General features: G+C 42.7%; 1 protein-coding gene across 1 annotated transcript in view; it reads left to right on the top strand.

The window, feature by feature from the left end:
* Positions 1 to 23,952, top strand: part of LOC309569660 (uncharacterized protein) — a 123,509-nt gene extending 99,557 nt beyond the window's left edge. Inside the window, exons 5-6 of the mRNA XM_082275598.1 lie at positions 13,416 to 13,584; positions 23,376 to 23,952. Of these exons, the coding sequence (XP_082131724.1) occupies positions 13,416 to 13,584; positions 23,376 to 23,579 (373 nt within the window). The 3' untranslated portion in view covers positions 23,580 to 23,952. The remainder of the gene's footprint in view (positions 1 to 13,415; positions 13,585 to 23,375) is intronic.
* The last annotated feature ends 3,438 nt before the right edge of the window (positions 23,953 to 27,390 follow it).

Raw genomic sequence — 27,390 nt, 5'->3', positions numbered from 1 at the left:
TGCCGGTGTCGGGGTGTCCCCGGGACACCCCCGTCACCGGCAGGGGGGAAACAGCCAATGGGCGTGGCTGTTTCCCACGTGATCGGCTGTGTTCCAATGACACAGCCCATCACAATGAAGGCGCCCACCAGATGACCGCGCGATCGGGAGCGCGCAGCGCGGTCATGTCGGTGGCACTGTGTTCCGTAGGAACACAGCTGTCACCGGCGGTAGTAAACAGTCACTGACAGTGACTGTTTACTATGTGATCGGCTGTGAATCCATTCACAGCCGATCACAAAATGTAAACAAAGAGCAGTAACTCAGTGTTACTAGCTCTTCTCCCCTCATACAGTTTCCAGTGTGAGGGGAGAAGAGCTAGAAATAGTGAGTTACTGCTCTGTACACATGTCACAAAGTAAAAATCACACTAATAAATGTCCCCACAAAGTCCTCAGCCCCCTCCAATGTCACCTGTCACCCAACAGTCACCTCATCAGTGCCCAGAAATTGTCACCCATAACGTTCACATGTGAGCGCAGCGATCGCAGGCAGAATCACCGCGATTCTGCCCGCGATCCGTAAATCATTGCAAATCGCTGGACGCCTGTGCGTTGCCCCTGATTTGCAATAGCACCCCAAACGCTGTGCGATGTTGCCGCCATTTCCGCCTGCCGAATCGCGGTAACATCGCACAAACATCGCATGACGCCCAAAAAAGGTACAAGAGTTTCTTTGGAGCGTCATGCGTTGTTTGCGCGATGTTACTGCGATTCGGCAGGCGGAAATCGCAGCAACATCACACAGCATTTGGGGTGCTATTGCAAATCACGGGCAACGCACAGGCGTCCCGCAATTTGCAATGATTTCTGGATCACGGGCAGAATCGCAGTGATTCTGCCCGTGATCGCTACGCTCACATGTGAACGTAGCCTAAAGTTCACCGGTCACCAGAGACTGCCATCAGTACCGCCGTGCACCATCGCCCGTCACCTGTCACCCATCAGTGACCATCGCCCGTCACCTGTCACCCCATCAATCACCGTCACCTGTCACCCCATCAGTCATCGTCACTTGACACCCCATCAGTGATCGTCACTTGTCACCCCATCAATCATCGTCACTTGTCACCCCATCAATCATCGTCACCTGTCACCTCATCAATCATCGTCACCTGTCACCTCATCAATCATCATCACCTGTCACCACCTCAATCATCGTCACCTGTCACCCCATCAGTCATCGTCACCTGTCACCCCATCAGTCATCGTCACCTGTCACCCCATCAGTCATCGTCACCTGTCACCCCATCAGTCATCGTCACCTGTCACCCCGTCAGTCATCGTCACCTGTTTGCCATATACATGCAATCACTTACTGACCGCCTAACAACTATATGCGTCGGCCATTAAAAGCTAAATACTGGGGTTATGGCAGCAGATAGCTGCCATAACCCCGGTATTTTTTGAAACGGCGGGCGGTCGGCTTTCAGATAAGGGTGGTCCCAGTGGCGGATTCGCCGCGGAATTACCCTTGCGGTGCAGGGGAAGAGGTGACCCCCCCCCCCCTCCTGCCGCGTCCCAGACGTTTTCCCAGCTTACCGGACCCGCCGGCAGCGGGGAAAACTATCCGGTCCCGGATCCTCAGAGACAGGAAGTCGAGTGAGGGCAAGATGGCCCTCACTCAACTCTATGGTCTTGGAGGACCGGAGCTACGTCAAAAGACGTTGCCTAGCAACCGGTTTAAAGGGCCGCTTTTTTTTTTTGCTTTTTTTTTTTTCCTCTTTCAACAATTTTTTTTTTTTTTGCTTTTTTAGTGTAGTTGTGAGGTGTGAGGTCTTTTTGACCCCAGATCTCACAATAAAGAGGACCTGTCATGCCTATTTCTATTACAAGGGATGTTTACATTCCTTGTAATAGGAATAAAAATGATCAAAACATTTTTTTTGTGTAAAAATAAAAAAATAATAAATAAAATAAATAGGAAAAAAAAAAAAAAAAATTAAAGCGCCCTGTCCCCGTTAGCTCGCGCGCAGAAGCAAACGCATACGCAAGTCCCGCCCACACATGTAAACAGTGTTCAAACCATACATGTGAGGTATCGCCGCGATCGTTAGAGCGAGTACAATAATTTGAGCCCTAGACCTCCTCTGTAACTCTAAGCTAGTAACCTGCAGAAATTTTTAAAATGTTGCCTATGGGGATTTTTAAGTACCAATGTTTGGCGCCATTCTGTGAGCATGCGCAATTTTGAAGCATGACATATTGGGTATCTAATTACTCGGCGTAACATTATCTTTCACATTATGGAAAAAAATTGGGCTAAATTTACTGTTTTCTTATTTTTTTAGTTCAAAAAAGTGAATTTTTTTCAAAAAAATCGCATTTGGAAGACTGCTGCGCAAATATGGTGTGATAAAAAATATTGCAACGATCTCCATTTTATTCTCTAGGGTCTCTGCTAAAAAAAATATATAATGTTTGGGGGTTCAAAGTAGTTTTCTAGCAAAAAAAATTATTTTAGCTTGTAAACACCAAGTGTCAAAAATAGGCCCAGTCTTAAAGTGGATAAATGGACAACTTTGTGTAAAGCGCTACTTGGATGTGAGGCGTCTGTATGTGGCCAGGCTGTGAAAAAGTGTTACACATGTGGTATCGCCATACTCAGGAGGAATAGCAGAATGTATTTTGGGGTGCAAGTTTTGCTATGTACATGCGATGTGTTAGAAATATTGCATAAATGGACAGCTTTGTGTAAAAAAAAATGTGTTTTCATTTTCTTTCCACATTTTCCAAAAACTTGTGGAAAAAAAATGACATATTCAAAAGACTCATTATGCCTCAAAAATTATACGTTGGGCTGTTTGCTTTCCAAAATGGGGTCATTTTATGGGGGTTTCCATTGTCCTGGTGCTCCAGGGCCTTCAAAAGTACGATAGGTTGTCAGGAAATGATATGTGTAATTTGTGCTCCTAGAATGCCGGACGCTGCTACTTGGATGTTAGGCCTCTGTATGTGGCCAGGCTGTGAAAAAGTCTCACACATGTGGTATCGCCATACTCAGGAGGAGTAGTAGAATGTGTTTTGGGGTGTAGTTGCAAGTATACATGTGCTGTGTGAGAGAAATAACCTGTTAATACGGCAATTTGTAAAAAATAAAAATAAAAAAAAATAAATCTTCATTTTGCAAAGCATTGTGGGAAAAAATTACAACTTCAAAAAACTCATCATGCCCCTTATTAAATACCTTGGAATGTCTACTTTCCAAAAAGGGGTCATTTGGGGGGTATTTGTACTTTCCTGACCTTTTAGTGTCTCAAGAAATGAGATAGGCCTTCAGTACATCAGGTGTGATCAAGTGTGATCAATTTTCAATGAATAGCACCATAACTTGTGGACTCTATAACTTTCACAAAGACCAAATAATATACACTTACTTGGGTTATTTACCAAAGATAAGTAGCAGTATAAATTTTGGCCAAAATTTGTGAAGAAAAATGACTAATTTGCAAAATTTTATGACCGAAACAAAGAAAAATGCTTTTTTTAACGATATTTTCAGTCTTTTTTTATTTATAGCACAAAAAATAAAAAACCCAGTATTGATCAAATACCATCAAAAGCTCTATTTGTGTGAAAAAAAGGACACAATTTTTGTATGAGTACAGTGTTGCATGACTGAGTAATTCTCAGTCAAAGTGTGAGAGCGCTGAAAGCTGAAAATCGGTCTGGGCAGGAAGGGGGTGAAAGTGCACTGTAGGCAAGTGGTTAAGCTTGGTTAGGAGAAAGCGTGGAATTCTTTAATCATGAAGATATAGTGCATAACCACTTCACCTCCGGAATGTTTACTCCCCTTCCTGACCAGGTCATTCTTTGCTATACGGCACTGCGTTACTGTAAGCCTCGGTTTCCACTAGTGCGGCTACGAAGTTGTGCTACTTCTAGCACGACTTCGTAGCAAAAGTAAACCGCGGCTTCAGTTAGACTTGTCCCTCATATATAGAGGGAAGTCGCGCTCAAAAGTAGTGCACGATTTACTTTTGAGGTCGCGGCAACTGAAGCCGCGGCAGTGGAAACGGGCCCCATTGAAAACAATGGGTTTTGACTTGCTGTGCGACTTGACATGTGCAAGTCGCACTAGTGGAAACCGAGCCTAACTGACAATTGCACGGTCGTGCGACGCTGTACCCAAATAAAATTGATGTCTTTTTTTTTTTTTTATTCCCCCCCACAAATCTAGAGTTTTCTGTTAGTGGTATTATGATCACCTCTTTATTTTTGTGGTATAAACAAAAAACGTCCAACAATTTAGAAAAAAACACAATTTTTTCATCATTTTATTCCAATTTGTATTCTGTTACATATTTATGGTAAAAAAAAAAAACCCAATATGCGTATTTTGATTGGTTTGCGCAAAAGTTATCGCGTCTTCAAACTAGGGGAAAGATTTGTCTTTTTTTTTTTTTTTTTTTAGTAATGGCGGCGATCAGATTTTTAACGGGACTGCGATATTGCAACGGACAGATCGGACCCCTAACTGACACTTTTGGGGGGACCAGTGACACTACAGTAATCAAAGGGTTAAATGTGAGCCATAGGGGTATTTTTTAACTGTGAGGGGGGTGGGCTTGTGGACTCAATACAGAGACCTGTGATCCTAAATAGGAGGATCACAGACGCTCTGTATTGATTCCTGGGAGAACAACGGTCTGCTGTGTTTACAACAGCAGACCGCCGTTCTCGCTCCACGGGGAGCGGTCGCTGGTGCTTGGCAGCAATCGAGGCCACCGACCCTGTGAATCTGCTTCCCCGCTGGCACGCGCGCCTCCAGGATCACTCCCGCAGGATCGCCATATAGGTACGGCGATTCCCGCAGCCGAGCCAGCCTGCTGCAGTATGTATGTATATATATGTGTGTATATGTGTATGTGTGTATATATATATATGCGGCGGGCGGGCAGCAAGTAGATAATATCACACAAATGAAATCATCAGACAAATACAAACCGGAAATTAACAGCTTAGAATGAAAAGTGAAACTGGAGCATGCTCAGTAGATGCGGCAACGGCTGGTCTACACAATCTCAGGCTGCTGCGGGGACTTGGACAAGGAGGGAGGGACAGTAAACTGCAGGATCAACCATTTTTTGCATAGTGACGGAGTATGAATAGCATGTAGTACAGCATACACTGACCTTTTTTTTTTTTTTTTTTTTTCTTTTTTTTTTCTTTTTTTTTCTTTTTTTTTTTGTGGGTTTAATGACAATTTGATCAGAATCTCCTCCCCTTTTACACTTGACCAATGTTCTACACAAGGTTTCCATTTTTTTTTTTTTTTTTTTTTACTGAGGCTCATTCAAACCTGTCCCCATTTTGTCCCCATGGACTTTTAATAGTACCAGAAAAATGTGCTCCCATCAACAATCATCTTCAGTGCCATCTTAAGAGCATTAAAGGGCCCCGGGCAATGCAGTGCACTGGGGCCCCGCCTACACAATCACCCATGAGAATAAAAATGCAAATTATCAATAGGGCGATATTTATTGGTACAGCAGTGCCAGGCTAATGACAGCTTTCAGGTTCGGCGGCTGGATTCGGTGAACACACACGGACGGGAGTCAGACTCGACTGTCCTGTGTTCCTGTTCCAGTGGAGGCGGACAGCCATTTCTGCAGTTGTGGGCTCCCTCCCCCCATGACCACAGTGGCCTGACAGCAGCGCAGGGTAGACAGGCACTTGCCACCTGCTAAGATCGTCGGCGGGATGCACATGGAAATTGGTGCTGGTTTGCTAGGCAGGTGAGGCCCCCCAGGCAAGTGGGGGCCCCCGGACAACTGCCCAGCGTGCCCATTCAGTAAGATGGCCCTGCCCATCTCCACCCAACTAGTAACCTGCTTTTGATTCACATCAATAAAATTGATGTCCTTTTTTTACTACAAATAGAGCTTTTTTTGCTGGTAATTGATCACCTCTGCAGTGTTTTTTTATTTTATGTGCTACAAACTCATTTTTTTTTTTTTTACTTTCTGCTAATCCAATAAAAAAAAATGTAAAAAAATACAAGTTTCTTCATCACTTTAGGCCAATATGTATTCTATGTAAAAAAAAAATCCCAATAAGCCTATATTGATTAGTTTGTGCAAAAGTTACATGTACAAACTAGGGGATAGCTTTGTGGCATTTTTTTATTTTTATTTTTTTTACTAGTAATGGCGGCAATCAGCGAATTTTTTTTTATTTTTTTTGTTTTAGTGGGACTGCAACATTGCGGCAGACAGATCGGACACCTGACACTTTTGGGGGGACCAGTGACATTACTATAATCAGTGCTAAAAATATGCATTGTTACTGTAATAATGACACTGGGAGGGAAGGGGTTAGGTTAACACCAGGGGCGATCAATGGGTTAAGTGTGCCCCTAGGGGGTGCTTTCTAAATGTGTGGGGGATGGGCTCACTAGATGAACAGACATCTGTGTTCCTGAATAGCAGAAACACAGGATACCTTGTTTACATCGGCAGACCGCCGTTCTGTCTTGTGTTGTGATTGCAGGAGGCTCCCCCCTCTGGCCAATCAGCGAGTGCCCCTTCTGGCTATTTCAAGAGACAACGTACAGATACGTCATTTCGTGCAATAGAGCGGACTTGTTGCAGTATATGCACTGCTGGCGGTCAACAAGTGGTTAATCCCTACTAAGGTTTTTTATTTTTTTGACTAAACAAACAGAAAAAAAATAAAAATTTAAAACCAAAAAAAAAAACATTTTTCATAGTTATAAAATTTGCAGAGGTAATTTTTCTCCCCCACTGATGGCGGGGCGCTGATGGAGGCGGGGCGCTGATGGAGGCGGCGCTGATGGAGGCGGCGCTGATGGAGGCGGCGCTGATGGAGGCGGCGCTGATGAGGCGGCGCTGATGGCGGTGCGCTGATGAGGCAGCGCTGATGGCGGTGCGCTGATGAGGCGGCGCTGATGGCGGTGCGCTGATGAGGCGGCGCTGATGGCGGGGCGCTGATGAGGCAGCGCTGATGGCGGTGCGCTGATGAGGCGGCACCAATAATCAAGCCACTGGTAATCAGTGCCCTGATTATGCGTGCCAATGTCTCTTTAACAGAAGCCGTTTATTGGCTCTTTCTCCCTCTTCATGCTTTTAGCGTGAGGAAAGAAAAGCCGATTATCGGCTTGTGTGTTTACATGCTGTAGCCATTTTTCAGCTATAGCACGGGCAGGAAGTGGTTAAGAAGGTGCCCGATCGACTCCTCACTGTCTGTCAAATGCCCTCTTGGGCCCCTTTACACGGGGCGGACTGCAGCTGCGATCCACGTGCTCAGCAGTAGATCTCTCTTCTGGTCCGTTTACACCCGACTGCCATCCGATCCGGTGGACAGAAGGGGACCGAGACACATGTCCGTTTTACACCATCCACTCCATAGAAAAGAATGGAGGTTCCCATTGGGTCTGCCTAAAAAAAAAAAAACAGACAGGCGGACCACATCACAACGTCTGTGTGAAAGGGGCCTTAAAAGCGATCCATCAGGAGTCTTTTTTTCAGAGGGGCAGCAGTAATATCCGCACATGTGAACAAGCTCTTAAAGTAGAATTCCAAATTCATTCTGGCATTAAATAATTTGTTTGGACCGATCTGGCCCAATCGGACTATTTCCGCTACTAACTGATGCAGTCGCTGTGTGTGTTGTACTAATAATGTAGTAGCATCAGCTACATACAGTAGGTGGCGATATGCTCGGTAGCAGTACGGGGAACTTCCCATCTGCTTCCAGAATAAAGAGATGAATATAGAGCTTCCGGTTATTGGTCAAGGTGGAAATGGTGATGTTGTCTGCCCACCTCCCCACTTCAGCCAATCCTAGGAAGCCTTGTATTAATTGATAAAAATACAAGACTTCTCCTGAATGGCAGAGAAGCACTCATTGCAACTCAGTTATGTTCCTGGAGGTCGCCTTCGTAGCTGCTGGAACACAGCACCACCTACTTAGTTCGTAGTAAATGCTACTGCAATATATTACAGAGCACCCAGCGGTTGCATCATTCTGTAATGGAATATAGTTTGGGCCATCTTGGCCCACACAAACTATTTAAAGTCATAATAAACCTGGAGTTCTTCTTTAAAGTGATAGTATGGCATGCATGAATTTCATTATCTCTGCAGTAATACTTTTGGAAACCTATTGTAGCGCACCCTACGTGGGAGCTGCAGAAGAAATGGGATCCCCCACTTCTACACAGCCAGGCACACCGAATCTTCACTATATCCCAGAGTCAAGAAACCATCCAGTGCTTGTTTTTTTGAGGGGATAAAACTTAGATAGGGAAATTATGGGATGTTCACTTGACTTTAGCAAAACTCTAGAGCAGGGGTCTTCAAACTATGGCCCTCCAGTTTGTTCAGGAACTAAAATTCCCATCATGCCTAGCCATGTCTATGAATGTCAGAGTTTTACAATGCCTCATGGGATGTGTGGTTCCGCAACAGCTGGAGGACCCCTGCTCTAGAGGGACAACTTTTCTATATGCATTCTATTTACAGTCCTCTTACTCCAGCACTCGCTTGCAGAAAATCACAGACCCAGCTGAAACACTGTTTAATGAATCTGACAAAAGGCACTTAACCAGATTATGCAAAAGCCCTTTACAGGCAGGGACCCTGGGCCCCTTTGGTTGTGAAGCAAAGTTCAGTGTCCAGCTTACATTCCTGTAGCTACTGATCCCAGCACCACCTCTTCAGGCACTGTCAACCCACCTTGGCTGCAGCGGCCTCTTTCACCGGCCCTCCTGGCTTCTTCCCCCACAGTCCTCCCAGACTGACATTCCCCAGCTGACTTCACATGGAGATCTTCTAGACGTGCTGACTCTTTCCTGCTGTCCTCTCCTTGCTCCCATGCCTCCAGGACTGGATTCCTCCATGCGTTGTAGAGGATCCATCCAGCACCCGAGCCCCAAGCCCAGACTAGGGGGTTACCCTCAAGGGCCACCAACAGCCTCCACAGCACTTCTCCATCTTCCACTCAACTGCCCCTGCTGGCATGATCCGATTTGGCTGGGGCCCTCATCAATACTCCAAGCAGCTCCTCCTAACCTTCTCCCATTCTTCTGGAAGCTTCTACCAGGTTCCAGCAAGTAGGAGGAGGTACCAGAGGTCCTGCCTGATGAGGTATCCAGCCTCCCAGTCACTAACCCTGGCCCAGATTCAACACAGGCTTGGCTGCAAGCCAAACTAAATTTACCTACACTAGCAGAAAAACTATTTAAGCTAGAGGGTGCTACACTATTTATTTATTTATTTTATTTTTATCGTAACAATGAGCAAATCGTAATATGCTTTAGGTCCCATTCCAAAATCCCAGCGTAGTGTCACTTAAAGCTTGTAGTTCAAAAAGGTGCATTATCTTCTTTTGAAGGTCAGGCATTTTGGTCACAACAGACTTCAATGGGAGCTTTCAAAATATGAAGTGTCCTTTTTTTACCCTAGTAACTAGCTTTTCATTGGAAAAAGAAAAGCCAATAAAAAACTCAAGCATCCAAAGCCCATCAAAAAAGCCTGTAAAATGACCAAAGACGCTCAGCTCAAGTGTAAATGCAGCCTAAGTGAATTTTGCAGCATAGCTGTAGGTCATTAATCTATACCCAAAACCAAAATGTAATATTGCAGCTTACCAGTCTTCGCATTTGATGGCCAAATTAGTTTTCTTCTTCTCCTTCTCCTCCTTCCTCCTCCTCCCTCTCCCTAACATGACTCACTCCAGAGATGCAGTGGAGGAGTGAGCATGGCCACCCTAATGCCCCGTACACACGTGCAGATTATCTGAAGACTTTTGTCTTCAGATTTACCTTTTCTATGTAGTGCAAGGGCCTGCCGGATTGCATACAAATTGAAAGTGTTTAGGTTTGACCTCATATTATATGGTTTTGGTAAGTCTACAGACAAGTCTTCAGATAATCTGCACGTGTGTACGGGGCATTAGGGCTAATGTACAACGCAGACTCTTACAAGAGTTTAGAAGCTGCTGCGGTTAGGAAAGGGTCAACCTCCCTCTCCTGAACGTGGAATAATTGCGTTCAGGATAGGAATGTTTTGACCGCCAACCGCAAAAATGGAATTGGACTATATATATAAATTACACTCGCACCAAAGAATAATGGTTGTGTTAACAAAGTGATATGATGTGTAATCTCTATGTGACTAAATGAAATGTGCTAAAAAATCAGCTGCTGTGGACGGAAGTTAAATAGATGAAAAAATTAGTACCCCTAAAGCCAACCAACAGCGCTTGCTACACTATATAAATTGGTGAAAAATAAAAATATTGAGTACAATAAATACTGTTGGACACTACACTGTGTACATTACATAATTCCAATCAATAATAGTGCATATTAGTCCAAATAAGAGTCCATATTGCAATATAAAAATCTAGTGAATACAGTGCCTTGCGAAGTATTCGGCCCCCTTTAACTTTTTGACCTTTTGCCACATTTCAGGCTTCAAACATAAAGATATAAAACTGTAATTTTTTGTGAAGAATCAACAAGTGGGACACAATCATGAAGTGGAACAAAATGTATTGGATATTTCAAACTTTTTTAACAAATAAAAAACAGAAAAATTGGGCGTGCAAAATTATTCAGCCCCCTTAAGTTAATACTTTGTAGCGCCACCTTTTGCTGCGATTACAGCTGTAAGTCGCTTGGGGTATGTCTCTATCAGTTTTGCACATCTAGAGACTGAAATTTTTGCCCATTCCTCCTTGCAAAACAGCTCGAGCTCAGTGAGGTTGGATGAAGAGCGTTTGTGAACAGCAGTTTTAGTTTTTTCCACAGATTCTCGATTGGATTCAGGTCCGGACTTTGACTTGGCCATTCTAACACCTGGATATGTTTATTTGTGAACCATTCCATTGTAGATCTTGCTTTATGTTTTGGATCATTGTCTTGTTGGAAGACAAATCTCCGTCCCAGTCTCAGGTCTTTGGCAGACTCCATCAGGTCAGAATGGTCCTGTATTTGGCTTCATTCATCTTCCCATCAATTTTAACCATCTTCCCTGTCCCTGCTGAAGAAAAGCAGGCCCAAACCATGATGCTGCCACCACCATGTTTGACAGTGGGGATGGTGTGTTCAGGGTGATGAGCTGTGTTGCTTTTACACCAAACATAACATTTTGCATTGTTGCCAAAAAGTTCGATTTTGGTTTCATCTGACCAGAGCACCTTCTTCCACATGTTTGGTGTGTCTCCCAGGTGGCTTGTGGCAAACTTTAAACGACACTTTTTATGGATATCTTTAAGAAATGGCTTTTTTCTTGCCACTCTTCCATAAAGGCCAGATTTGTGCAGTATACGACTGATTGTTGTCCTATGGACAGAGTCTCCCACCTCAGCTGTAGATCTCTGCAGTTCATCCAGAGTGATCATGGGCCTCTTGGCTGCATCTCTGATCAGTCTTCTCCTTGTATGAGCTGAAAGTTTAGAGGGACGGCCAGGTCTTCGTAGATTTGCAGTGGTCTGATACTCCTTCCATTTCAATATTATCGCTTGCACAGTGCTCCTTGGGATGTTTAAAGCTTGGGAAATCTTTTTGTATCCAAATCCGGCTTTAAACTTCTCCACAACAGTATCTCAGACCTGCCTGGTGTGTTCCTTGTTCTTCATGATGCTCTCTGCGTTTTAAACGGACCTCTGAGACTATCACAGTGCAGGTGCATTTATACGGAGACTTTATTACACAAAGGTGGATTCTATTTATCATCATTAGTCATTTAGATCAACATTGGATCATTCAGAGATCCTCACTGAACTTCTGGAGAGAGTTTGCTGCACTGAAATTAAAGGGGCTGAATAATTTTGCACGCCCAGTTTTTCAGTTTATTTGTTAAAAAAGTTTGAAATATCCAATAAATTTCGTTCCACTTCATGATTGTGTCCCACTTGTTGTTGATTCTTCACAAAAAATTACAGTTTTATATCATTGTTTGAAGCCTGAAATGTGGCAAAAGGTAGCAAAGTTCAAGGGGGCCGAATACTTTCGCAAGGCACTGTATATATTAAAAAATGTATTCATATAGGAGAATATATTATAAATATATCCTATAAAGTGCTCTGTGAAATTCTGAGGAGAAGAGGATAGATGAACCGTCTGCCAGATTCCTTCCCAGTGGGTGATAAATAGTTGGTAAAAACACCCCAAAGTGTCAGAGAGGTAGATGGATTGCCAACTCACCAGATGTAGTTGATCTTACTTGCTGTATAGCAATAAGAGCAAATGAGCTTGTATGGTCACCTTGACCGGGGAGAGATCCCATAGGAAAAAACGATCCGGTTGCTTCCTTGCCTTGTGGCTCCAAAGGCGTAATTACCGTGCAAAGACAAAAAAAGGAGCTCGGACCCTTCATAGTGTGGTTTCGTAGTTCTTTATTGCCCAAACATGGGCTAAAAGGCTGGATTACAGGCACAGATAAATAGATAGCCTAAACCACAGTTCCCCGTATGTGTATCGGGAGTCAGGTTGAAGATGGACCGCAGTGAGCGCATGCTCTGAAACGCGTGTCCGCCCCGTAACGTCACTACGTTCCTGTGGTCCATGAGCGAGGCGTGCGTTCCACCATGCCCTCAGAGCTCCATGTTTGTTCCGTTCCATCCCCCCACGCTGCTGGACAGCTCTGGGAAAGGGAGCCTGTAGGGAGCCCTGTGAACGATTCCTTGTGATGTTCCATCATGCCTGCTTTCATTTATGATTATGTAAGTTATTCTTAATTTCATGTAATGGTTTACACTGTGCTCAAAGGCGCCTTCCTCTTTCCTTTATGTACCTTTTTGGAGCGTACTTCTGCTCGCTGGAAGAGTGGCCTTGGGGACAGCAAAGACACCATTCACCCACACAGGAGGCCAACATTGGGTGCTGAAAAGCCTGATTGCTCCCACAGTAGCTCCCTGTGATTTCTATACATTTGCAGATTACAAACAACCCGGCATCCTAGATAGGCGGTGGCTGCTCAGCAGCAGCTCCAAATGGATCGGGAATAAAAAAAATAAACATAGTGAAGCCTGCTAACATGAAGTCCTTTTATTTAAAATATATAAGAATTACCTTCGATAAATTGTAAAAAGGCAGAAATGAGTTAAAAACCAGCAGACTGTCAGCTCTTGAGAAAGGAACGCCGTGAGTAATGGCTAAGCAAGCGTGATGTCTTCAAAAACATCCAATCCCGATGCGTTTCGTCATCGATGAGGTCTTCCCAGGGGCAGGCCGAATGTCAGAGCTACCAATAGAGTATGAGTGTGCGTTGTTTGAAGTGGGCGTAACTGTGTCATAGACGTCGTCGTCCTCCTTCCTTTTTTTTTTTTTTTTTTTTTTTTTTTTTTTTTATAGATCTTAAAATCCTGCTGGATAAATGTGTTGACCTTTTTAATTTCTTTCCTCAGCCCACACCCTGTAAAGCCCATCAGTGCCGCACTGTCAGAACCGGCCCCCGATAAGAAGGCGCACAAGCCGGTTTTGTCCACAGCGCTGAGCAGTAGTCTGGAGTTGCTGAAACATGTGACCACAGGACAACATCCGTCTAGCAAGAAGCAGGAGCTGGACCGCCTCAAGGTGGGTTGTGATGAGTGGTTAGGGCATGGTTTCTCCACAGGGTGTTGTGACGCCATTGAGTGGCATTGGAGTTCCCTTGGGGTTCTGTGAGTACGAGACCCAGTTTCCCTTGAATCAGAGATGGATGAGAGGACCTTGATCCAGGGAATGGGGGAAATCGGTGAATCTGTGGTGGCGGGGGACTCTAAAGTGATGGGAGGACCTCTCATGTATAGAGAAGACTCTGATGTGATAGGGGAGCCTAATGTGTAACGGGAGGCTTCAGATGTGAAGTTGGTTACATCAAGGAGGTTGAGTGCATAGAGCAGTGATGGCGAACTTTGGCATCCCAGATGTTTTGGAACTACATTTCCCATGATGCTAAGGATTCTGCAGTGTAGTTGAGCATCATGGAAAATGTAGTTCCAAAACATCTGGGGTGCCAAGGTTCACCAACACTGGCATAGTGTCATGTTTAGATTCCCCATTAGTGGGAAGTAAAGTGTTTTTAATTTTTTACATTTTAGCCTGGGGTGCCACAAGCATACTTTTTAAAGGGTATAGCAATTGGGAAAAACATTGTGAAACACTGGTAGTAGGGTATAGATTTTAACCACTTGACCTCTGGATGCTTTTTTTTTTTTTTTTTTTTTTTTTTTTTTTATTATATAAACGAATAAAGACCGAATATGTCGAAAAAGTTTCCTACCCTGCCATAAAACATATCCCATAAAATTAAATTTTCTTTATAAATTTTGGCCAAAATCTATTCTGCTACATGTCATTAGTCAAAAATAAATAAACCCAGTTAGTGTATATTTGGTTTGTGTGAAAGTTATAGCACCTACAAACTATGTATGCATAACTATGGTGTGGGTGTGTTTTTTATATATATATATATATATATATATATATATATATATATATATATATATATATATATATATATATATATATATATATATATATATGTATGTGTATATACATACATACATACATACATACATACATACATACATACAGCTGCATCTCTTAAAATTAGACTAACATCAAAAAGTTACTTTGCCAGTAATTAAATTCAAAAAGTGAAACTTATATATTTTTGTACAGATGCATTACACAGAGAGATTTATTTTTCACGCATTTCTTTTCTTTTAATTTTTATTATGGCTTACAGCAAGTGATAACCCACAATTCAGTATCTCAGAAAATTTTAATATTACATAAGACCATTAAGAAAAAAAAAAAAAAATAAAAGGGATTTTTAATACAGAAATGTTGGCTTACTGAAAAGTATGTCCATGCACAGTATAGTATGCACTCGATACTTGGTTGGGGCTCCTTATGCATGAATTACGGCGTGGCATGGGGGTGATCAGCCTGTGGCACTGCTGAGGTGTTATGGAAGCTCAGGTTGCTTTGATAGCGGCCTTCAGCTCATCTGCATTGTTGGGTCTGGTGTCTCATCTTCCTCCTGACCATACCCTACAGATTCTCCTATGAGGTTTAGGTCAGGCGAGTTTGCCGGCCAATCAAGCACAGTGATACCATGATCATGTGACCAGGTATTGGTAGTTTTGGCAGTGTGGGCAACGCCAAGTCCTGCTGGAAAATGAAATCAGCATCTCCATAAAGCTGATCAGCAGAGGGAAGCATGAAGAGCTCTAGAATTTCCTGGTAGAGGGCTGCACTGACTTTGGACTTGATAAAACACAGTGGGCCAACACCAGCAGATGACATGGCTCCCCAAATCATCACTGACTGTGGAAACTTGGGTTTTCACTAGCTGTAAGCCTTAATCCTCAAAATTAAAATGAAATGCTTGAAATGGATCACTCTTTGTGTAAGGCATCTGTATAAAATATTAATTTCACTTTTTGAATTTAATGGCTGAAAATAAATTACCTTTTTTGATGATATTCTAATTTTAGGAGATGCACCTGTATCCTGGAATTTACGCAGCTATAGAAGCTATACTTGTAATGTCAGTGACTTGGTGTGACTTTGATAGTGTGATTGGCTAACTGGCGCTAACTGACACTGGCTGGGAGGGACACGAACTTACCATGACATTGCTAGTGACGCTAATACAGTGATCAGTGAGAATACTGTGCACTGACACTGTACTAATGGCACAAATGGGTGACCGCGGTGCTCAGAAGAGATTTTTACTCACAGGATCTGGCTGTGCTTTATGGGAGAAGAAACAGCCAGATCCCTGTTCTGTGTTTTTGCGTGTTTTTAAACCAAGAACCACAGTAGATAAGCAGGTGTGCAGCCAAAATCATTGGCTGTAACCTGCTGACAAACTCACCCGGTGTCTCTAATCACAGCACAGATCAGCAGGGAGCTTGTGCACGTGTGCCCAAATACCAGGATGTACCAGTACGTTGCTGTGCCGCCCACTAGCCGTAATTGTACGGTTAGCAGGCAGCAAGTGGTTACGGTGATCATGTATGAGTTTAGTTCTTTCAAAGATTTAAAGAGTAACTCCACTTTTGGGTGAAAAAAAAAAAAAAAAAATCAACCCTACTCCTCGGTGACTTATGTACATTGCAGGAATTTCGACAAACTTCGTAGCAGATTCCTACCTTTTTGTTGATTTGAAGAAATAGTTTGTTTCACAGTGTCCTTTGCAGACTGATTCTGAATGGGATGGTCTGGTTTATCACCTGGTGCACTCAGTATTCCAATGAATAAAGCAGCAGGGTCTGCATCCCTTTAGAAGTATTTAACTCTTGGAGTATTTCACCAAAACGGAAATTCCTATTGCAGAGGGTCCCTAAAATCTGACTTGTATCTTAGTGCAGACTTCTAGGTAATCAGTGAGCCAATCGCACAAGCAGGAAATTACATTGCACCACGTGTGTACAGAACACATCCAGTTTGCCATTTTGCATTGAATTTTACAGAAAATGTCAGTGCTGCAAAAAAAAAAAAAAAAATTTTTAGGAACCTGAAGTTAAACATGGTAGGTGTAGCAATTGTAAATGCTAATATATTTTATTTGCTTTATTTTTATTTTTTTTTCCACGAAAGCCCATCTGTAGGAATTATTATTATTATTATTATTTCCATTTTTTTTTTTTTACATACTGTCACAGTCAGTGTTCCTGATCATTTCCACACCCATTTTATGATGATGCTGTACTGCACTGGTGACTGTATGAGTATGAAAAAAAAAAAAATACATTGAATTTCCTAATTTTTCCAAAAACTGTGACAAAAAAACTCACCATGCCTCGTACTAAATACTTTGGACTGTCTACTTTCCAAAAAGGTGTAATTTGGGGGGTATTTGTACAAGTGATCAACTGATATCGTTTTTTTTACCGCCAATACCGATAGCTGCCGATATTTTTCGACATAAAAAAAAAATAATAAATATATATATATATATATATATATATATATATATATATATATATTAAACAAATTATATAAAATGTTTACAGGTACTGTTGTGGAGGGATCTGGGGGCGTAAAAGACCCCAAACCCCTCCTCTGCACTTAAAAGCTTTCAAAACGCCAAGTTTGGCTGTTGAATGCTGTAAGTTTTTTTAATTCGGCTCCGGGTACGCAGCGGTGCCGAATTCAAAGAAATGGAGACCTGGGTCAGACGGTGGCAGTGAAGGTAGGATTCCCGGATCTCTCGTTGGGACGGGAGACCCGGACGAGCTGTGGAAGGTAGCGGGGGGGGGGGTAAACGTCCCCTCCCGCTCCTTGGAATGACAGCTGAGCGGCTTCTCAGCCGCATCGATTGTCATTGCAAGACAGCCGACCGTCGGCTATGGACACCGATACCGGGGTGATGCCTCATGCTGCAGGCATCACTCCGGTACAAGCACTTTCCCTGAAATATCGGCAATATCGATAAATCAAAAGCCGATTCCGATATATCGGGGAAAGTGCATATCGGCCCTCGATATATTGGCTTTGCCGATAATCGGTTGATCTGTTAATTTGTACTGTCCTGGCATTTTTGGGCCTCAAGAAATGAGATAAGACGTCAGTACATCAGGATAAATCGATTTTCAGATATATATACCATAGTCTGTGGACTCTAACTTTCCTACAGACTAAATAATATACACTGATTTGGGCTATTTCACTAAAGAAATGTAGCAGAATTATAAACCTTTAATTTGGGCACAGTATTGCACGATCGTGCAGTTGTCATTTAAAGTGTGACAGCGCTCTCAGCTGAAAATTGGCCTGGGCAGGAAGGGGAGTGGGGGGGGGGGGGCATTTGCTCGGTATTGAAGTGGTTAACAAACATTGTTCAACTCCAAAAAAGGAGGCCATCTGCTGGGGCAATGGATGTGCAAAGGACAAGTGGGTAATGGAAGGCAAGTACTAAAGTCAAAGTTTTTTTTTTTTTTTTTTCAGGAATGCTGGGCTGTGCTCTTTAATCTTTCTAAGGCTTGAGTTCTGCTTTAAAATAGGTGCTGGTTAAGCACCTAGGATGCATTATATGATGTAACAGGAATCCTCCCAGAGCTCTCACACTGCGCATACAATAGGGCTTTGGAACCCAAACTCTAACAAGCAGACCGCAGCAATGAAAGCCAGCCTAATCCAATTTTAAGGGTGCTGCAAGACACCCCAAGGTGCCATCCCACACCATTGGCTTGTTGTCGTCCCCATGCCCCAATCGTAGCTTAGACACCTGGCTGCATTGCACACTGAATGCACGTGCCACTCTATTAGGGACTAGGGACATGCCATCTGTAAATTGCTCCCCCCCCCCCCCCCCCGGTATCGGCAGTGATAATAAATTTAATTATCTCCCTCCCAGAGTGCGACTGGATGGAGGAGGCCTGTAGGATGGAGGTCCCCAATGTACATAATGGTCCCTGGCGTCATATTGGTTGCATGATGAGATGTGACAGGGTGTGACAAGTTTAATGAACTCTGCTTACACTGCAATATGTGGAAAATTCTCCATGGATCTCCCACAACCCCCTGAGAGCTGGAGGTTATTTTAGCTACTAGTCCCAAAGGTGCGGTGTGTGTTTGTGTGTATTCTTTACATAGTGAGTCCTATATACATATAGTAGTAATGGGCACTGCACTGGCGCTATAGCTCTTTAAGACCTAAAGCTGGTCATCTAGTGGTACCAGCATACATTTGGGGGTGTGAGGCCATAAAGGAGATGAGCCTAGGACTTTTAAGGTGCAGTGCCATATTCATCCAGGCGATAGACCATGTTTTATATACATTTTATGGTCAAACTGATGTGGACAACCCACCAAATGATGGCATTCTTGGGTTTTAAGGGAAGGGCCAAGTTATTGCTTCTGTATACACATAAGTTTTTAGACAATTGTGTGCTTCCAACCTTGTGGTAACCATTTGGTGAAGGTCCTTTTCTGTGCCCCTGTGTACAAAGTCTGCTCCATATAGACATGTCCTAATGAAAAAAAACACCCAACTGCCGCTCACCAGCCTCCATAAATAAGCCCTTTGGGTGGGGAGAACCTCATCGAGGAACATGGCTTGGATGCAGCTGGGCTGAAGCCGTTTATTACTACAGACACATACTGAGTTGGTGTGATGCAGTTGGATGTTTTTTCATTAGGAATTTGCCGGGACGAGCTCTTTCTTCCGCCTGCACCCGGATAGTGAGAGGCACGTCTAGAGCGGCACCTTAAGCTTTGAAGTCCATAAAGGCATTGATGGATGAGTTTGGTGTGGAGGAACTCAAGTGGGTTACACAGAGCCCTGACCTCAACCCTGCTAAACCCCTTTGGGATGATTTAGAATGCCAATTGCAAGCCATGTCTACTTACCCCACCTTAGTACCTTTGCTCACAAATTCTTAATGTGCTCAAATCCCCACTCAAATGGACACTCCAATCTTATGAAAAGCCTTTTTTTTTTTTTTTTTTTGAACAGTGAAGGTTGTTATAGATGCAAAGGAGCACATCTCCATAACAATGTTTATGGTTTTGGATAGGGATGTTCACCAAGCTCGTATAGAAGTGGTTGCCAGGTGTTCACATACTATGTTCTGCCGTCTTCCTATTTGGTTTCAGCACGGAATGCCCAACAAACTCGTATACAGTGAGGGGAAAAAAGTATTTTATCCCCTACTGATTTTGTACTGACAAAGAAATGATCAGTCTATAATTTTAATGGTAGGTTTATTTTAACAATGCGAGACAGAATAAAAAAAAAAATATCCAGATAAACGAAGTTCAAAAAAGTTATAAATTGGTTTGAATTTTAATGAGTGAAATAAGTATTTGATCCAATATCAATCAGCAAGATTTCTGGCTCCCAGGTTGTCTTCTATATAGATACCAAGCTGAGATTAGGAGCACTCTTAAAGGGAGTGCTCCTAATCTCAGCTTGTTACCTGTATAAAAGACACCTGTCCACAGAAGCAATCAGAATCCAATCTCTCCACCATGGGCAAGACCAAAGAGCTGTCCAAGGATGTCGGGGACAAGATTGTAGACCTACACAAGGCTGGAATTGGCTACAAGACCATCGCCAAGCAGCTTGGTGAGAGGGTGACAACCGTTGGTGCATTTTTTTCGGAAAAGGAGAAAACCCAAAATAACTGTCCATCTCCCTCGGTCTGGGGCTCCATGCAAGATCTCACCTCGTGGAGTTTCAATGATAATGAGAACAGTGAGGAATCAACCCAGAACTACATGGAAGAATCTTGTCCATGATCTCAAGGCAGCTTGGACCATAGTCACCAAGAAAACAATTGGTAACATACTATGCCGTGAAGGACTAACATCCTGCAGCGCCATCGAGGTCCCCCTGTTTAAGAAAGCAAATGTACAGGCCCGTCTGAAGTTTGCTAATGAACATCTGAATAATTCAGTGGAGAACTGGGTTAAAGTGTTGTGGTCAGATGAGACCAAAATTAATCTCTTTGGCATTAACTCAACTCGTCGTGTTTGGAGGAGGAGGAATGCTGCCTTTCTGCCTTTGACCCCAAGAATACCATCCCCACCGTCAAATATGGAGGTGGAAACATTGTGCTTTGGGGGTTTTTTTTATGCTAAGGGAACAGGGCAACTTCACCGCATCAAATGGATGAGGGACAGGGCCAGGTACTGTCAAATCTTGGGTGAGAACCTCCTTCCCTCAGGCAGGGCATTGAAAATGGGTCATGGATGGGTATTCCAGCATGACAATGACCCAAAACACACAGCCAAAGCAACAAAGGAGTGACTTAAGAAGAAGCGCATTAAGGTCATGGAGTGGCCTAGCCAGTCTCCAGACCCTAATCCCATAGAAAAAATGTGGAGGGAGCTGTAGATTTGAGTTACCAAACATCCATCTCAAAACCTTAATCACTTGGAGAGGATCTGCAAAGAGGAGTGGGACAAAATCCCTACTGAGATGTGTGCAAACCTAGTGGCTAACTACAAGAAACGTCTGACCTCTGTGATTGCCAATAAGGGTTTTGCCACCAAGTACTAAGTCATGTTTTGTGAAGGGGTCAAATACTTATTTCACTCATTAAAATGCAAATCAGTTTATAACTTTTTTAAATGGGTTTTTCTGGATATTTTTGTTATGTCTCACTGTTAAAATAAAATAAAATTAGACTGATCATTTTTGTCAGTGGGCAAACGTACAAAATCAGCAGGGTATCACATTACTTTTTTCCCCTCACTGTAGAGGTGATGGCCAGGTGTCCAGATACATTTTGCTGTCTTCCCATTTTGGTTTTGGCATGGGATGTCCAACAAGCTCATATAGAAGTGGTGGTGAGGAGTAGGGATGATCGAACTTTTCAAAAGTTCGGTTCGACCAGAACACCCGAACTTCCCGAAAGTTCAGCCCGGATTTCAGAACCCCATTGAAATCAATGGGACCCGAAATTCGGTAATCCAAAAACACCATTTTGAAGCCCTAAAACCCAATAAATGCCCCTAAAAAGTGCCTAGGGTTCTGGGTCATGCCCCAGGGACTATTAATCACACAAAAAAAAGTTCTTAAAAATTGTCATTTTTGATAGAGACAATTATTGAAAAAACATTTTAAAAAAAAAACGATTTCTTTAGATTTAGTGTCTGGGGGGTCTAAAAAAGTGTACCTGTGACGTGTCGGCTCTGTAGCATGTCCAGAACCATAAAAAAAAGTTTTTGTATTAGAATTAATATAGAACAGGGATATGGCTCCACTATTTGTAGCAAGCGTTTTTTTGAGCATTTTTTGGGCGTCTTTGGAGGCAGGCATAACATCTGTACTTCTGTGTAGGGGTATATATACACACTATGTATAAATACACCTACACATATAGAGGTGTGAAAGTAGCAGAACCTTATGCTTGTGCTAATTAAATAATTAACAGGCATATGGCTCCACTCTTATCACACCTATATATGTGGATGTGTATAAATACATATAAGTGTGTGTGTGTGTATATATACCCCTATACAGAAGTTCAGATGTTATGCCTGCCTCCAAAGACCCCAAAAAAATGCCCAAAAAAAATGCCTGCAATAACACACCTGGGCGTTTTTTTTTTTTTTTTTTGGGCATTTTTTTGGGGTCTTTGGAGGCAGGCAAAACATCTGAACTTGTGTATAGGGGTATATATACACACACACACACTTATATGTATTTATACACTTACACATATATAGGTGTTATAGGAGCGGAGCCATATGCCTGTTAATTATTTCATAAGCGCAAGCATAGTGTTCTGCTACTTTCACACCTATATATGTGTAGATGTATATATACATACATATGTGTGTGTGTATATATACCCCTATACAGAAGTTCAGATGTCATGCCTGACTCCAAACATGTCCTCAAAAAAGCCCTATAAACGCCTGCAGCAAAAAGCAGGGTGACAGGCGAGAAGCCATATCCCTGTTCTGTAAGTGACCTAAGAGAAACAATGTTTTCTCTATAGCGGTCACCCTGACATGGAAGGGTTTGGTCACCCTGCCATAGCAGTCAAGAGTCAGTTCACCCTACACTACACTACGGTCACCCTGGCACTTAACACTTTCCCTACAGAAACTAGATTTTTTGAATCTAACTAAAGTGGAAAATAGCACCCTAACTACACTAGATATGCCTTTCCTCACACTAATAATTGCTAAATGACACTTTGAAGCAGAAGTAACAGAACTGCTTCCACTCTCTTCCACGTCCCTGTATTACAATGCTATGAATTTGGCTGGGCTATCTTATATACTGGGGGGCGTATTCACTAATGATTGGCCTCTGGACCCCCTAGTCACTCCAATCACATTCCTAGCATTCTCCTGCCCCCTCAATTGGCTTTTACTGATGGTTCTGGTCCAATCACTGGCTTTTAAAGCCCATTTCCTGTCCCATTGCATTTTGGTCGGTTCTGGTTGCCGAATTCCGAACTTTTTCAGCAAAAAGTTCGGAATTTGACCGAATTTCGAACACCCAATGTTCGGGTCGAAACGATGGACGACCCGAACCGTTCGATCATCCCTAGTTAGGAGTTCATATGTTCTGCTGTCTTCCCATTTGGTTTTGGCATAGGATGTCAAACAAGGTCATATAGGTGTGATGGTCAGGTGTTCACATACAGTACGTTTGGCTGCCTCCTCATTGAACTCAACAAGAAGACAACAGATGGCTGAGGATGCTTAAAAAGTGATTAACATATTTTGCATATTGGCATATAATACAAAGTTGGTTATATTACTCTTTTTAACATACACTAGTGAGATGTATGATTTAATGGAATGACCTTCCCATGTGCTCAGACAAGGTATTTTTTTTTTATCTTCTAATTGTGTAGAAGTTGCAGTTACATACTTTGTTTTTTTTTTTTGTTTAATTATTTTAGGATGTGACCTCTCCAGACCAGGCAGCCAAATATTATCACCTGACCCATGACGAGCTGATCAAGATGTTACTGCAGCGAGAGGCCGAGCTGGAGAATAAAGATATCCACATGCGGGAATTGGAAGACTACATAGACAAACTTCTGGTGCGCATTATGGACCAGGCACCTGCACTTCTCCAGGTTCCTCTGGAGATCATGAAATAAAAGCTAAAGGGGGGGGACCTGATGAAAAATGGTGGAAAGGTCTCTAGTTAAAAGTTAATACTGTATCCCCTGTGGATAAGTGACTGTTAAGCTCACGTTGGTTGAGGACTCCTAGCCATGACTTGTACAGGTGGCCTTCAACTCTTTTGCCATAAGAAACAACAATATGGTGCTGAGCATCCTTTTCGACACATTCAAATGCTATCATAGCTCAGTTTCACTCCTTGATTATTATAAACAAGTCTTCAGCCTGGCCTAACACTGCGCTTAGTGTACACCACACAAGATTGATTCAAATATTTGAGGACCACTATACCATTATTTAGACATTATGATAGAGCTGCTAATAACACCCACAGCTATGTGTACTAAAGTCCTCAAACTTGTATAGAGTGATATCTGACGAAGTTTCCCAAGCGATGCCACTTCTAAGGAACTTTACATAGGATGAATGTTATTACGCATACGCACACCAATTTATTAAATGGATTTTATGTCTAGATGCTGCATACATTTTATCTAGACTTGATAGCATTCAAGTGTCCCCATAGCTGTACACTTGTATTGTCACCAATCTTGTGTCACTAGGCTAAATCCTGAACTTTGGTTCAGCTGTCTCCATAGTATCATACATATATCCATAGTATCATCCATGTTATGTCAGACATTTCATGCTACTGGACCCCCTGCCCAAGCATCTTCAGGTAGTTTACTAATTTTTTTTGGGTAAGATGGAGAGCTGGCAACTCGTTCTTCCGAACTAATGACTTTATTAATAATGGGCACGGTGTAAAAAATGTAACCGCTAATGCATTTTAGCAGTTAGCCTTAATCACTAGGGCTTATTGCCCAAATATGTAAGCTGCTGCATTTTTACACTCGGCCCGTTCTTTTTAAAGTAACTGATTTGGAAAAACAAGTTTCCGGCTCAACATCTTACTCTATCAAGTTATTGCTTCGGTGTTGGAAGACACTATGAGCTAGAGCACAGTCTTGTCTACCTCCTAGGGGAATCCATATGGGTGTTTTCTTTTTCTTTTTTCTCTATAGTTTACTCCTTACTCTGCTTTAAAGTGGAATAGGGTGATCAGTTCCTAAAATTTGGTCAGAGTTCATGTATCCAAGTTGTGGTTGCAGCTTGCCCTGCCATAAATTCAATTAAACCGTCTTGATTCCTTACACCAGTGGAGGCTTTTGGGGCGTTGTCGGATATGGACGACTTTTTCTACATCTGACTTAAAGCTGTCACAAACTGGAGTGTTAGGACCCACCCCATGATGAAGCAAATGCACAATATGTTGGCACCATTGAAAAGTGCTGGTCAAAATAATTAGCAGATCCAATATTGGCACCATTGAAAAGTGCTGGTCAAAATAATTAACAGATCCAGAGATTTAAGTCTTAAGTTTTATACTCCAATCTGAAAAGACAAGAACTTGACCCTAATCCCTCCAAACTGTAACCCCCAACCTGGTAAATCTGTAACAAGACAGGGGTTCTCATTGACCAATACAGGGGTTCAAGTGATGGGAAGTCGAGCTTAAGTTTCACAGAAGCAGTCAAGTTGTGTATACAACTTTCATTGGAAAGTGCCGGGACAAGGTCAAAAGGCCAAAGTATGCACCCCCCCCCCCCCCCCCCCCCACAAAAGCTGTGAACCACTTCAGATGCATAGGTTACAGGTTCTGCCCTTTGTGGCTGCCTTCCTGATAAAGTGCACAAGGCAGTCACCTCTCTTTCTTACTCCTCGGCATGGCCCTGGATCCCCTTTGCATTTGTTTTTCACTGCTGCTCATGCGCCTTTTCATTGTAAGTTCAGGTTGAATTGCGTAGGTTTGCGACAGGCTTACATGAAATGGAATGTAAAATGCAACAAATTTGTTATGTTTGATGAAAAATGATCCATCACCGTGCCTACCGCATGCTATTTTAATGTAGCAAAGCATTTCTTGCTCTGTTCTGAGACCCTGTGCTATGTATTTCAGTAGCCAGCTCCTTGTTCATCGCATACAAGTTTAAGAAATATAGAGAACCATGGAGGCAGCCATTGCAGACCTTTTAACAATGCTGGTTGTTTATCAACTGGCTTTAGTACCTTAGTCGCAGACCTTAGTACCTTAGTCACAGGACACTTTTTTTACAGGCTACTGGAAGACCTAGGGTTGCAAATTGCAAGCAAGAAAAGTCAGAAATTCTCTTCTGCGCTTTCATTTGGGTTATTGACTCAAAGTTTTCAAGTTAGAGAGGTAAGCGTGAAACGTGAAGGGTCAACTTGATAGCCGGGCAACAGGCATGTGTGAAATAGTCAAAGGGCAGCTTCCATGCTTTTCTCAGAAAATTCCTTTCTTGCTGCACTGTACATTATCAGTAGACCCACTGGGTGCATGTAAAATCTGGTGCAGCTGTGCATGTTAGCGAATCAGCTTCTAACTTCAGCTTGTTCAACTAAGCTTTGACAATAAAACCTGGAAGCGGATTTGTTTCTTTGCAGAGCTGCACCAGATTTTGCATTCTCCAGTTTTCGTAAATCAACCCCATTTTTCTCTGTTAAGCTTACATTTTTAGGGGGTTCCTGCAGCACAGTGGGGCAATATAAGGCACCCGAATGCATTAATTGCAGCTGCAGGGTTAGTTTGCGGTGTTAAACCTGCTGACCACTTCCAGTCCGGTGTGGTAATTCCAATCTTACACTCCAGTGTTTGCTGTTCGACATTATTTGCCTTGTGGTTGCAGTGACACACTCCTTGGTACGCAACATTGCTTTAGTTGGACAGGTCTGAATGCAGAGTGATGAGTTTACACAAATACTGGCTTACCAAGATTTATTGCAGTTTTCTTTGTAGAGTTCTTTACTTTCTCCAAAGAGTTTTAGGTTATCTGACATTGATTAAGGCTGTGGCATGACAGGAAGCTTTGCCATCACAACCTTCATACTGCCATTTTGACATAGTTGTGAAATCTAGATTACATTTTACATGTTGGCCACTGTGGACAGATGAGGCCTGTGCCATCTCTTTTACAGTTGTCAAACTACCTTAATGGCTAGTTCACTGGTATTTGTTTTGGTGGATGGATAAACAAACTCCAGTAGATCAATTTTACCATTGGGGACAATGAGAAGTCAGCATCCTTATGTGAGGTTGTCAGCTATTCTAAGTTTGGGATAATCCTTATCAACTGCTACTCTCCTGCCCAATGAGAGTGCTTTGGTGGCCATTAAGGGCACTCCTTTTGAACAGAGTGTAGACTGGCAGTGTGGTCCAAGCCAAAAAGTCAGTGAAAGTAATGCTCTAGTCACACTAAATCAGACAAGCCTATAGAAGGCCTTTTGACCATTGAAGGTAGGGGCTGGCATCTTAGAGCTGAATTTTTTTGACTTTTTGAAATCGTTTTTCAGGTCTCACAGAACCTTTGCTAAAATGTAATTTATTGTAGGTCAATTGGAAAAATGCCCCTTACATTGGTGATCAGTTGGAAGAATGACTGAAATAGTGTCTTTCGGTTTATACAGGTGGTAACCTTGTGGGCCCACAACAGCCAATCAGAATGCAACTTTCTTCAGTTTAGAATAAAGATAAAAGCTTTTTTGTTTTGCTTTATCTTGAGTTTCCACCTATCTTTATCTTTGTGTCTGGTTTGTTCATGTGGGAACTTGTCAAGTTGCCATTGAGTGCCTCTGCACCATTTCTCGACCATGCTTCTGTATCCTATTTTGTTTCTGCTCATGAAAAAGTTAGGTGGCCAGTCCACATTTAGCCAATGTTTGCTTGGGAATTATACTACCTGTATCATATATTTTTTTTCAACTGCA

This window comes from Pelophylax lessonae (assembly GCF_965119305.1).
Source record: "Pelophylax lessonae genome assembly, chromosome: 1".
In the NCBI taxonomy this organism is placed as follows: domain Eukaryota; kingdom Metazoa; phylum Chordata; class Amphibia; order Anura; family Ranidae; genus Pelophylax; species Pelophylax lessonae.
Note: the sequence above shows the minus strand (reverse complement) of the source record. Positions and strands in the feature narration are given on the sequence as shown.